The sequence below is a fragment of the Amblyomma mixtum genome, chromosome 3 (genome assembly GCF_055824585.1).
Source record: "Amblyomma mixtum isolate Tamu chromosome 3, ASM5582458v1, whole genome shotgun sequence".
Classification (NCBI taxonomy): Eukaryota; Metazoa; Arthropoda; class Arachnida; order Ixodida; family Ixodidae; genus Amblyomma; species Amblyomma mixtum.
This window is the reverse complement of record NC_143014.1, coordinates 142161818-142176143: the sequence shown is the minus strand read 5'-3', so window position 1 is coordinate 142176143 and position 14326 is coordinate 142161818. Positions and strand designations below refer to the sequence as shown.

General features: G+C 47.3%; 1 protein-coding gene across 3 annotated transcripts in view; it reads left to right on the top strand.

Annotated features, from left to right (window-relative positions):
• Positions 1-13858, top strand: part of LOC149352195 (high-affinity choline transporter 1-like) — a 62068-nt gene extending 48210 nt beyond the window's left edge. For all 3 annotated transcript variants that reach the window (XM_089581343.1, XM_089581341.1, XM_089581342.1), the window contains 3 exons: positions 1836-2053; positions 3407-3678; positions 6816-13858. In XM_089581343.1, coding sequence (XP_089437469.1) covers positions 1836-2053; positions 3407-3678; positions 6816-7269 — 944 coding nt within the window. In that variant the 3' untranslated portion in view covers positions 7270-13858. The remainder of the gene's footprint in view (positions 1-1835; positions 2054-3406; positions 3679-6815) is intronic.
• The last annotated feature ends 468 nt before the right edge of the window (positions 13859-14326 follow it).

Sequence of the window (14326 nt, the reverse complement as noted above, 5' to 3'; positions counted from 1 at the left end):
CTGAACGTAAAGTCAGCTTAAGCGTTTTCAGTTGTGCAACAAAACCGTCAATCGAAAATAACAAGATATTTCAATACTAAATCCTAGACATAAGAAAGACCAAAAACACGCTAGCTGTATTAATACTGAAGGAGGAAAAGTACTAGCAAATTGAAATCAGGCAGCATTTTGAACGTGTAGCAAAAATGTTACAGATCACTGCGGGACCCGCATTGGAGAAATGCGTAAGCATGAGTTTTCAAACTTCGAGCCAGGCTTCGTTTTCAAATATGGCGCCACACGTTGGCTCCGCCCACACTTCCGGTCACGTGGTGCCATACTTCCGGCGTTTTCAAATTTGCCGCCACTTTTGCTCCGGCCCCTCCCGCTTTTTGGATATTTTGGCTCTAATTAATTAACTAATTAACCCTCCTCAACCCTTCGATTTGCATACGAGATTTTTTGATGCTCTATCCGATGGTACTATTTTTTTTTCTCAGAAACCAATTCGTTCGGACGTAATCGTGCGGTCAAACTCCGCAAACATAGCCATACAATGCTTACACATTAATATTCTGGCAGGGTGCGAGAAGAACAGGACAGCGAGGAGGAACATAGCATTTCTTATTGAGAACGAAGCCAATCGGGAGAAAGTAAGATGAACACTAAAAAGACCATTAATGGTCACAATATAAATCTACAAGCAGATAGGTACACTTAGGAGCACACTTTTTTTTTCTGGAAATCAGGGGGTTGGGGTTGGGTGGCGGGAACAACGAAAATAGATGAGCAGGCTTTCCTTACGTGCTTACAACTTAAGCCAGCAACTTGTAGCCGATAATAGATTGTTGCAAATTGGTACCTTTTTTAAGTTTACTGCGCAACCTTAAAAAGCACAACCTATAAACACCTCTGCAGGTGGTTTAATGGTGTTTTTGAGTAGAAGGTACGTTTTAAGCATGAAATGCTTCTGGCTCCCATCCTCAGCAAATTCAAGAGAACATCATCCGGAAACCAAAGCGAACCTGAGGCTGAACATAAAGCCGAACTTATCCGAAAACATCCGAAACGCGGCCGTCGCGGCAGGAACTGAAACAGCGTTATCAGGCTCAGAAGCCGAGTGCACTAACCACGGAGCCTTCGTGGCAGGTACCAGCATAAATTATTTATATAAAAAGGAAATAGATATAACTGAATAATACTTTCTAAGTCTGCAGAATCGCAAAAACAGTTTTCTCATTGGAGTCTCGACCACATACCTTTTGACACAGAGTGATTGACAGAAGAGCCTGCAGGCTTTATAACTCGGTAGCTGATTCCAGAGTGGTTCACAAAATGAGCGCTGCTATTATCAAAAAGCTTAGGAGCGAATTTTAAAAACGGCTCAGTAAGCGAACAGGGAGCACTTCAGACAAAGAGTGAGACCATTAATGAGTAACGTAGGAAAGAGAAGTGCCAGCGTATGATTGTCTAATAGGACGTGTGGCAACAGTGAGAGAGGATAGTTAACGTTTTTGGCTGTCGAGAGTAGGGGGCTACGCGAGAGTGTAGATTGTCTCGCATAACATGTACTAAATCTCTAACACCTTTATATGGGAAGGAAAAAAAAACAAAAAAAAAAACAAGCCCGTGATACAACAGAAAACGCATATGCATACGCTTGAGTCGGTAAACGCGTGCTCATCATCGCCGGTTCGGGGTAAATGAATGGACGACCTCCTATTCACGGACAGGATACAGTCGAGCGAGTGTTCATGAGCTAGCGCATAGTTAAGAGTGGCACTGCTTTTGTGCTGTGACGCGAACGGTGCATGGGCGAGCGACAGTGTGAAGGAACGGGCGCGCTGCGGCCGCAGGGTGGAACGAGACGGCATTCACGGGTCCACTGCCCCTGGACAAGGAGCACACATCGCTGGTGCTGCCCATGGTGCTGCAGTTCCTGACTCCCGGCTTCGTCTCGTTCGTGGGGCTGGGCGCCGTGTCGGCTGCGGTCATGTCCTCCTCGGACTCGTCCATCCTCAGCGCCGCCTCCATGTTCGCCAGAAACGTCTACAAGCTCATTTTCAGGCAAAATGCGAGTACTCCTTTGCTTCCTCTTCTCTTGCTGCGCCTTTTTTGTTCGTGCATTCACTGCATGAATATCATCGGCTTACACACACTCAAGACCGTAGTACTCGTAGAGAACGTAATTTGGGAGGGGGGAGGGGGGGGGGGGCGCTCTCGCCTGCCAGTTATATGTGGTTCGCTTGTCATATACTGCAATTATTGCCCCCGTGATGCTCTGCAGGCCTCCTTTCGACGACAAACGAAGATATAGTAGAGTGAAAACCATTTCTCTCTATCCTCCTATGTATACAGCCTCTCTCTGTGATGACCTTTAGCTGGTCTCTGTTACCTCTAGTTGATGAAGGCCAGCCTGCGTCAGAAACGCGAAGGCATTCCCGCATAAACAAACGTATGGTTTGACGTGTCCAAAAAAGCCCAGCTCTTCCTATTCCAGGCTTGTCAATGCAGCAACAACTAAACGTGTGAATTGGTTGAGACGGCAGGTAAGTGTCTTCAAACACATCAGTTTAACACTACATGTTTCGTTAGCGGCTTTTTCGTTTACTGGAGTGAGCATGCGACCACGCATCGGTATACGGGGAGGGTTCGCAAAGCTGGATGTCGCTTAAGTACGGATCGTGGTTCGCCTGTGACTGTGCACTTATGAATCGTGGTAGCCCATCGACAGTCAAGGCTCCGGTAAATCACTCATCAATTTTACGTGCAAAATACTCTTCGAGTTCAGCCTCTGTGTGGTTAATTTTTTTGTTCAATGCTCGCATTACCCCTCTTACTTCAAAGCAGGTCATGCTTATTTTACCTGTGTGTCGCTTTTAAAAACGTTTTGATGAAAAAAAAACTCCCTTGGGGCCGATTTCTACAGACCACCCCCCCCCCCCCTTTTTTTTACAACAACTTAGGTACCAATTCATAAATATAGTTCATAAGGGTTGAGAATTGGGCGAGTTGGTACGAATTCATACTGCTGTGGCACCACAAGGACAGGGACGGAGACAGAGCACTTGTGTTGTCGTCACTCTGTCTCCGCCCTTGTCCTTGTGATGCCACAGCAGTATGAATTCATAAATATAGGTCAAGCAAATTATTTTTGACCTGTAGATATGTTGTTAGTTGTAGCGTGAAGGTTTTAAATACCTGACTCCTTAACCAACCTAATCATGCTCGTTTCCCTCGAGGATCGCACAGCGATAGCCGAAGTTGTGGATGATTAGGTGCAGCGACGAAAAGGTATAAGCTGAGGTAGCCTCACACTGTTCGTCGAATGGAACACACAGCGTGCAAAGGTCGCTCACAGTCTGGGCTGTTCTGGATTTCCGGCGTAGCCGCAAAGACAGCGCGTTTTCGTGCCACGTACGTGCAGGCCTCCGAGCGCGAGGTGATCTGGGTGATGCGTGTGGCCATCCTGTTCGTGGGCGCCATGGCCACCGCCATGGCGTTGACAGTGAAGTCCATCTACGGCCTTTGGTACCTGTCATCGGACCTCGTCTACGTCATCCTTTTCCCTCAGCTCGTCTGCGTTGTATACATAAAGGATCACTGCAACACGTACGGCTCCCTCGGCGCCTACATCATCGGACTACTACTCCGCGGCTTGGGAGGCGAGGACATCCTAGGCCTGCCACCGGTCATCAGGTAGGCAGAGATAGGAATATCAGAGTGACAACTTCGTGAATGCAAAATGCTGTCGCGGCAGAGAATCAGGTGCGGCTTTGAGACAGTTCCCTGAAAAACTGATCTGTTCGGTCGCAAGCTGATGAGCCGCAAGCAAGATGGGTTCAAGCAGTCACACTCTCACCTGACAGAGGACGAAAACCCTGATGTCCTTTGAAATGTATGGGGAGACAAGTGGCCCTTCATTGTGAGCCAGTACCCTCCGCCCGTGCATACGGAGCTTGTCACACGTTTGGAAGGACGAGTAACTCGACACATTCCTCTTAGAGGCCACAACAGTACACTACGGACCAGAACAGTACACTGCCGGACGTAGTATAGTAGTATACATGCGACAGTCCATCTAGGCTTGCACAGGCTTCAATATCAACCTGAGCTCAAAGAACATACTCCAATAGCTACGTCTACCATGCTTCAGTGCCTCAGAAGTGCACACTTAGTTAACAAGAAGTGTGCTAGCACGTGTTAAGTATTAAAGGATACTCAATTAATTTTTGGAGGTCCGGTTTTTTACTGGAGTGAAAGCTGGCGCTCCTAAGCTGAGAGAAACCGCATCGTTTCCTGCATGAAACCAGCAGAAAGCACTTTTTTCGCTCATTTTTTTCTTCTTGAAGCGGTGCACTTGGCAGCGGCGTCCGAAGGTAGTGCTCCTTGAAAGCTGTGACGTAACGTGTTTCCCTGCTTCCGCGCCCAGCAAGGGGTAGGAAACTTTCAGTCAGTGCGGACGCCAGCGCCAATTGCTGCCATAGCGGCCGGAGGAGAGCCGCTTGGTGCGTCGTATCGTTCTCATGACAATGTTATCCAGCAGAATAAAGACCATCTCCGAGCAGGATTCGAACTACCGCCGGCGAAAACAAAGCAGCTTCGTTTCCCGGTGCCTCAACCAATTCAGCCACCGTCGCAGCCTGTCGCGCTGCGTGCATGGCATGTGGAAGGGACACACGATGTCATTTCTTTCCGAAACATTTTTAAACTCTGAAGGATATGGATACGTGTGACGCAGCCTTAGCGATAAATCTCCGGAGTCCGGTTTATTTTATCGGGCCGTTTCGTTGACAGCAGCTACGAAACAAACATTGCACTGTTACAGATCCTCATCATCACGTCACTGGAATGACATTGCTTCAAACCTCACCTTGGGCCGTCCACATTTCCTACAATGCGCTGGACAGAATGTAGACAGTCGCGATTTTACGAAGAGGAGGCCTAAAGTTCATGAGAATTACAGGTCACACATAAAGTAATCGCAATACGTATGTTCCAAAAATCTGTAGTCTGCATACATGCTAACGCACGTAATGAAAGAGAATATCAAGGATAATTTGTTACGTAGGCAACAGGTCACATGTAAAGAGATCTCAATATCTTACCAAAAGCGTGTAGTCTGCATACACGTTAGTGCACGTAATAACATAGAATATGAAGGATAATTTGTTACATGGGCATTTCCGTGTCAAAAGATACTTCTGGAGTCATTTCAATGTTTCGAGTTTTTCATTGATTCAAAAGCCTGAGATAGAAAATCATCTCGGATGCGATCAGGAACGGAGCTAAATTAGAAACGCACTCGGCTTCCCTGTTCCGAATTTACAGTATGTTCACTAAACAAACTGCCCGTAGGCAGTATATAAAGTAGACTTGAACTGGCAGAAAAATAAATATGTCGCGTACCAGTGTTTTCATGGTGGCATGAGCATATATAAGGGAAACTGAGAGGAGAGCTAGCTTCTTCGCTCAGGCCTCAGACGGTCAGAAAGTAGCACTCGTGTCGTTGTTTGCGTAACAACGCTTGCAGTTTACTAGCTATAGGCCCATGCCAGGATAACTGCGTGCTAGATCCCGTTTCTGGGAGTTCCGCACGCGTAGTCTGACAAACGTAGTAGTATTTCTCCAGTCCCACGCAAAAACTGCAGTATATTTTTCGCTGTGCCGCTGTACACGAGATGGCTGCTTTTATAGATTTCGAGCACTCACTCCGATGTTGCTGCTGCCTATGCGACGTACAGGTCCTATTTCAATATTCCTCTTTGTCTTTTTGGGGATTTCAAAGTTCCCCCATTTCTGTATTGATTTGCCATCCGCCATTCATCTCGGTGCCGCGGTGCTATCGGTGCTGCTTTAGCGATGAATGGAGGCGCCTTTTTAATAACTTATCGAGAAAATTTCTCAGGGACATATGAACTTAGATTGTTTTATGTACGCCTACTACTTTGCTGAATAAGTACTGAAGGCCAACAGCGCAAACGACGCAGACAAAGTAGAAGAAAACACAGGACAAGCGCTTGTCCTGTGTTTTCTTCTACTTTGTCTGCGTCGTTAGCGCTGTTGGCCTTCAATATGTACCACCAACTCGCCCGTTTGGCTATAGTGTTGAACAAGTACGCGTGGCCGAAATGTCAGGCGCTCTCGGCTCGTTTTACTCGTCGTCGCTTGACGAGGCGGCGGGGTCGTGTCGATATCTGAATGAAAATCGTCACTCCCATTGCCACTTTATATGTTGTAACTATCGATTTCTTGAATGTTTCCATGCCGCCAACTCCGAACTTCTCGGTGCGGCAGCTGAACCGATGCTGCCGCGGTGCGACGGTAGCAGGACACCGCGAAATGTGTGACGTCAAGCACGCGGTCTCCGCCTGCGCAGGCAGCGTTTGGCGCGCGCATAGAAAACCTTCAAAATAACGCCATCCAGACAAAAATGCATGAAGTAAAGACAAACTTTAGGTTATCGTACCTTCTGATTGCAGTTTCAGCGATCTGAGCTAAAGTACAAGTTTTGTGTCATTAAACAGTGGTTCATTGCTGGCGGTACTTACCGAGCTCTTGCACAGTGCACTCACATGCCACAGATCAAAACAGATGCACTAGAATGCCATAGGACTCGAGAGAACGACGCAATAATCGAAATTTAACGTGTGCGGGGTGTTTAGCCTCGATCCTACGTCGCCGTGCCGAAAGCTACTCAAATAGCTGCATTACACTGTCAGACTGAACAATTCAGAGTATATGCCGGCGCGCGTAAGTCGCCCCTGGCGCTTTGCTCGGTGCTGTCACATGCATGAACAAGGCTCAGCAGTCACAGCGCAGCCTGTGCCTTCCAGATACCCGTTCTACAATGAGAGCGACGGCCAGCTGTTCCCGTTCCGGACGCTCGCCATGCTGACCAGCCTGGCGAGCATCGTGTCCATCTCGTCGCTGATGCGCTGGCTTTTCGAAAGCGGCACCATCCCGGCGCGCTTCGACGTGTTCCACTGCGTCGTCAACATACCTGAGGACATCATGAAGGTTCAAGAGCCCCACGAGGGCGAGATGACGGTGCTCAACGCGGGGGGTCTCGTCAAGACCTACCAGACCGAGATGAACGGCCGCGTCAACCCGGCGCTAAACCTGCACCCCGAGGAAGACGTCGAGGGGTTCCAAGTCAAGTCAACCGCGGCCGTTGGAGCCGACCCGCTGTCCCCGTTCGGCGGTGGGCCGCTGGCCGCCAATGCGGCGCCACCACCGCTGGGCGAAAGGGGTGACGCGCTCTCATCTGAAGACACTACCAAGCTCTAGGCTTGGCAGGGGTTCGGACGGGCCCCGGAGATGCACGGGTTCTAGTTCGCCCAGCTTCGGGCGCCCCCCTGTCGCCCAGCCCTCCTCTCTCCCACGCCTCCACAGGCGCACGTGAGCCGGCCTGCCCCTCCACCCTTGTTCCTCGTTCTGTCGCCCCGTGTTCCTCGTGCGTGTATGTGTGTCTGTGCTGTCCGTACCAACGGCTGGCTGGCCTACAGTGGTACGGAGCTGCGCTCAGTAGTGTTGAGGTGAGTCGGTGGCGGCAGGAAACATGTGAGGGCAAAGTAGTGCCGGACGTTTTAGCCAAAGCCGTTCTCTCGCTAAGAATGACGCATCGTCGTCATTTCGGGCATTTACGTGCACAAAGGATGCAGTGCGGAACCTTAGCGCAATAAGTAGCTGGAAGAAGCAGGCAAAATGAGCAACCATTTGCGACACAATATGGATCAGCGCATGCGTATGCGCTTGAAACAACTGGCGATCTAAAATGACTTTAACATTCCTGCTTTGCGCTGCCCAATCACATCAGGCAGTCCTCTTCAAGCCAGCGGAGTATTTTTGAAGACTTAAAACAATGAGTAGTTCTCATTTAATTGCACGGTTGGCTGAGAAATGAGTGATAAGCCCAATAATGTCGTTACGCTATTATTACTCACACAGGCAGGGCCATCAGTGCCGCGATATTATCCAGTTCAGCGCCGTATGGCGTGCATTTATATATCTAGGCGCAAGCGTCTAAGTGCTGATGCTAGCACCACTATGTCGCCAGTGATGAAAAGCTAACTAAAGAAATAATCGCAGATTTGCAGTATTTCTACAAGACTGCTAGTCAACAAAAGTTTAGTGTTGACCAAATATTATCAAGACAAGCATTTAAGTGCGGCCTAAGTAAACAAGAATTGGGCTGTTCCAAAGCCACGATGTCACGCTAGAAGCAAGGTCATCGTTAGCGCACCATATCGAGTCGGCACTGCAACATTTCGTCTGGTTCCACAAGCACATTGTAATACCAAAGACATAATGGCGCCGCTGAATTATGCGTGCGTTATAGACCTGAAATATCCGCTTGTAATACGTGTCGAATCCTGCTGACTTCTGATGTGGTAACAGAGCACATTTAACAGGCTGTGAGAGATTGAAACATTATCCTTGCTTGTTGAAACTTGGGGGGGCTATCATACAAAAAGGATTAGTTATGCGCGACTCTGCGGTCGCTGATTATCGGCGGCAAGGTTTGATGAACTGAAGGTTTTGACCTTTATTCTTTGTTAGGCATTTGTTCCTTGTATAAGTTGAGCGCCAGTCTTCGCCTTGCAGGCTGCCCTATAGACTTCCTTATCGGAATGACGTCAGCCTTCTGACGCCTATCGTGTAAGGGCTGCGCACTCATTTCACTTTTCAGCACACCTGCAAGACCACAAAGGGGCCCATCTGAGTGGCGCGGAGCTGCTAAGTAGCGGCGTTCGAAGCGTGGCCGATATCATCGAGGTTATCAGTCAAGTGTTATCAGTCGGTGTTATCAGATTCGCCGTGTAATTCTCGGTGCTCCTTTAAACATTATTAGAAGGTGGGAAGTGACACTTCGTCATGAGCTGCTTACAAATGCCGTAAATTTTTAGGAGCTTAACAGAGGAGATCGTACCACCCTAGATATCTTTCCGGCGCGGATGCACATTAGAGTCACAAAGAGAACAGCGTTTCGATATCACGTGCGACTATCTATGTCTGTCGTTGATAGACAGACAGAGATATAAAGCACTGCACAGCACACGAAAAATTATAGGAAGAAAGAGGGCAAACTTTACGCAATCCCTCCCTGTCCGACGTTATCAGAAAACGCTTTGGTAGACTCGTTTGTTTCCATGACCTAATTGATGAGCCGAGGCTCTATTACTTCACTTCGCCTGTCAAAAAGCACAAGTGCAACGGTCGCTGCGTAATGCTTAGTGAAAGGACGGCCCGCAGCCTCTTTGGAAGTTGCCTGTTGTGTTTACTTGTACAATGTCTTCCGTTTGCGCTCCTTCCTTTCACTAAGCACAGATGCCACCTGCGACGTCACCGTGGTGAGCAGCAAGGCACTAAGCTGTGAAACGGTTCCAGCAGCGTGCACGATTGTGTCGCGGCACGAGAACTCACGACTCATTTAAACTCAGCTGCGCTCCGTTAGAGAGCGGACAGATGGGCCCCTTTCTTGTGCTCCTCAGTGAAAAGCCGCATACGTGCAGCATGTGTCCAAGAAGCTCAGGAGACGATGCGCCCGTTACCGGAACGCTCGAACTATACCACGTATGGGTCGCTGATAGTAAGATGACAACTGTCGCCTATACCGTAAGGGACGAGCAATCAAGACCTTGTTTTAGACTGCAAGCCCGAAGCGTCAGCCAAACGAAGGCTCTTCTAGCGTGGCATCCTTCTACATCCACTGGCGATAATATCAACGGCCAAGCCTACCTTTGAGGGAAAGGCTTTCCAGGGGAAGCGACAGGCGCTTCCGGCTCCTAAACTTACGGTAAAAGAAAGGGCGTTTACAGAACTTTGGCGCACAGCAGGGTGGTTCCTAGAGAGTACTGAAGACTGCGAGACGCACCGCCAGTCGTTGCGTCCGGGAGCGGACGATGATGTGACAATCACGTTATACATCGCGTGAGCATAGAGCCATCGGTATTTTTTAGGAAAGTTTATCACGGGGAGCTGCCGCTCTCCATACTCGTTGTGGTCAATAACTCGATGTTGTAAGCGCTATGACAATCAAGTTTAAAGTGCACTGTGATCGTGGTACCGTTCTCTCGAGTGATATATTATATATATACGCACGTCTTGTTCGACGACAATCAAAGATCACTAAAGTGGCGACGGGGTCAGTTACGTGCAAAGGCCTGTTGGCGCAGGGTCTGGACAATCCTACACAGCATTTAAGCAATCGTGCGGACTTGAGCACGCGACCACGGCATGCAGCTGCACGTTGAGATCAACAGCTGCCTGTTGTATTGGCCGTGGTCTTGGCGATTATGGCGCAGTTTCAGGCGCTACATAATCCACAACGTGGACGAATGTGTAAGTTTTGACCTCAGCCTCAGATGAACCACGTGACCTCAAGCAGGGAAGCGTTTGCGTGTATATAAGAGCTCCCTATCCAGAACAGAAACTCTTGAACTGTACGACACGCGGGTCAACAAAGAAAATATGATAGACGTTACAAATGCTAAATAAATGCATCATCATGCTATGCCCGCGAATGTAAGGCAGAAAGTATGAACTTTTTGTGCAGTAACCGCCAAAAAATTTAATCGCTGTAGCAAAATAAATATGAAATGTTTTTGTGGCAAAGCCGAAATCGGGGGTGATCTCGTCCGCAAACTGCTTGAGGTCAGTGTGTGCTCATTTGCCTACTTCGTGATGCTCGAGGATCAAAGAGTGCCACTGCTCGTAAAAAGCAAGCTTTCGTGCTCTTATCCTGATGTGGCAATTTTTGCGTAATTGTGCATTTGCTGCATGCCCGCGCCGTTTGTTTTTGTGGCTTGTTGAGCGAAGAATATGATTATTAACGTTACTTGACCATATCATTTACCGCTTTTCGTACATCTTGGACGCAGAATAAAAAAATATATTCAGCGCACTGCCCCAGCGTGCTCTATTAAGCTTCTCAATATGTGTTAGTCGCACGAGCAAACCAGTGTGTTGCAGGTGCTGCGAATAACTTATATATATGTATATATGTATTATTTATCGTCACGGCTTTTTGAACCTGTTAGAGACTTGATTGCCGAGCAATATTTTCGCATATCAACAGAGCCCTCGTACTTATACACTTTGTTCAAAGATGCACTCACCTATAGCGGAATCTTTCATTGGACTGCGAGAAGGCAACCGCGGATGTCCTCACGGTGTTTCGAGACAAACATATCTAGGCCGTAGCAGGCTAGGCGTTGGTTGATGTTAATGCTTGACGTATCTATAGGCAATTGTTTTACAATTTTTGTCATCATTGTAAGCCCCGCTCTGACTGTACTGTTATTTTGTTGTGTCGCTGTCCGTGATATAAAGCTGTGTGAGGTGTTACCCGTTGTGAAGCTCTAGCTGTTGACAATCAAGCCACATCTTGTATTATCACATCGCACCACAGGCATTGCGATTGTGTACGCAGCCATGTTTTGACACGATTAAGTGCAATTATGTGCAGTTCTGTAAGGTTGTTGAAAACATGTTGAACAGGGGCGAGAGTGCTGAGACTAAGCACGGCTCTCGGAACGAGCGCTAGCACTTAATACAAACCGTTGTAATCCTGTCAACTTGCCAAGAAGCCTCTCGGGGCTGCTTTGAGAAGCCAGAACGGTATGGCTTGCCTCTGTGAACGAACCTGAAGTTCAAGGATCGATTAATACATAAATCATTGGAACGCTACCCCATTGCAGCCAATTCACTAGCGGGGATAATTATTTTGAGGCAACTTTTAGAGAATTTCAGTAAAGGTCCTTTGACGGATCGTGCAGTGTGTAAGACGGGCTGTATTGGAAGCTATGCTCTGGTTGAGCACAGAATGAATTTAAACAGCAGCGACTCACTACTTCAACGCTGCCGCAACATTCTTTATTTCTTGTTATTGTAGTTAAGAAGTAAGCAAGAATTACATTTTTACGACATGCGTTGGCAAAAGCAGCCCCCCCCTCCCCCCTTTTCAGTGTTATTGTTATTTAGTGTTACGCAGGCCGAGGCAGCAGTTTCGTTTCCAGGGCGCGTTCTCTGATGCGCGCTTCGAGTCGGCGGCGGCAGTTCCAAGCCAATAAACTGAGGGTCATTCGCGACATGTCGTGTGCTTTTTACATCCAGCGCAGTTAAACGGCAAAAAAAAAAAGTGGCTCGTGTAGCTTCGCAACAGTAGGTCGCCTCAGCGCGGTAACAGGCTGTAATCACAAAGCAGCCGGCTAGGCTTTATAGCAATGCCTCTTGAGTAGCCTTTGCTGCAAAGTTTACTATTCGGTTTCTCAGCTTCGCATTTACTACCCTCTGCTACAGCTCCTAGTTTTGTAATTAGCAGAGTTACAAATAAAACCCGGCTACAAGGGCTCCTGGAGGCTTGTACTGCTATGCGCTCAGCAATTCAGTACCGAAAGGTTCGTGCTATAGGCACCCTGGAGCTTAATGCGCTCCATGTTGCTTGAGAGTTTAGTTCGTGTAATCTGCAGGCTCAAGTGGCTTTCACAGATGTTGTGTGGAATGCTAATCCCCCACCTCCCACAAACCTTGTTTTTTTATGCTGTTTCCACAGCTGCGCTATGACTGTGCGTATCAGACAACTCGTGAAGGCGACATTCAGTTTGATTTATAGTTCTTAGCGGTTAATTATACATTTTAATAAATCATGCTTCCATTCAGTCACGTGTGCGTAATGACTTTCTTCGCTAGATCCATTCATTTCTTCCATTATTTACGACTGATGTGGTGATGTTCCATGTAGGACAAGTATTTCATTTTTCGCTGAATTGTAAAACATGGGAGAGAATAAAATGTAGCAAACGACAGTTTTGAACACTGGGACGACAGGTTCTTAAGGTAACCAATATGTGCGGTGCAAAAGTTTAGAAAGCCAAATCCTCCACTTACTTTACCGGTTCATCGTTTACTTAATTTTTTTTCACTGATTCTCATAGATGACAAGCACAAGAATCTAGTTTTTCTTGCAGTGTAGCCTCCAAAGAATGAGTTCCTTTTATTGTCGTAACCTTATAAAGTTACATGCTCTCACACAGGCAAGCATGATAGCAAAAAAAAAAAAAACTCTGGTGACCACTGGAACCCATCGCAGTTCGTTGAAATTCACGGCTAGGCTGCACTTTCTTCGATACAACTTCCAAATTTTGAGTAGCTTGGGTTACAATGCATTATTTTGCCAGTGTACAGTATATGCATGTGTACATCGAAGGCTTTACATGTCCTTGAAGGCAATGAGTACGGTAGAAAAGGAGGGTTAGGTTTGGATAAGGAGCTGCAAGGCGATAAGCGATGTTAGTACGAGATCAGGGGCCTCGACTTTTTGTTTGGAATGTTTTTGTTAGTTTTTTTAGGATAAGCACTTTTGTTCGTTGTTTAAATGAAGGGTCTGTGTTCAAACCTCGAAGAACATTTCTGACTTGGGAGAATTTTCCCCCGTATGCGCGCTGCCCGCATTGCATAATGACACTCTCGCGTGTAAAACTATCTTCATGTTAGGTTGTGCGTGCTCTCTTACTGTTTTTTTTTTTTCTGCTGGTTGTTGTAGAGAGCAGAACGATGGGCTAGTCACCGAGCTGGAAAAGCTGGGCATTACTGGGATAACAACGCTTTGTTGTTCGTAGCCTTGCCTAAGCAAGGGGAGCACAATGCGCGCCTGAATGCGCAGACAGCAATATCAATCAACCTTGACAATCATGTCTTAGATGTGTGTGCGTGTGTGTGCATGTCAGTGTTCTTCAGATAATGTGACAGTCATGTTTCATTGTGCAAAGGGTCTGCTTACGAAGTTGTTGAAATTCCGAAAAACTTCGGAGGCACGAGGTAAACAATAAAGATGGAGATATACAATAAAGAAAGATGTATTAGTGTGTGATACGAACTGCAGTGTCCCTGACTCGTCTTTTAAAACCTGTACATAGTAAGCCAATAAAGCTTACAGAAAGGTTACACACAATAAAATAAAACTACTGGCGCTCATGACGAACACAGCGTATAATGACCAACGGTTGGTTTATGGGGTTTAACGTCCCAAAGCGACTAAGGCTATGAGAGACGCCGTATAATGACCAACGACGCAACAAAACGCGGGTAATGACAGGCATGCAGTTAGCCAACACACGTCGCTGGGAAGCCTACATTTTGTTCATGGTTGACTCCGTTTGTTCTGGCTTTCCCGGGCAGTCTGCGTAAAAGCAAACTGTGAGTTAACTTCAGCCCCGATGTAGAATGACACAAAAAATTGGAGCAAATTGGAGTAGCCGTACGCAAGTGACTACAGACGTCGTCGAACGCTTTGTTCCTCTTGTGGTTGTAATAAAGAAACCACCAGATATTAGTTTTTCACAGT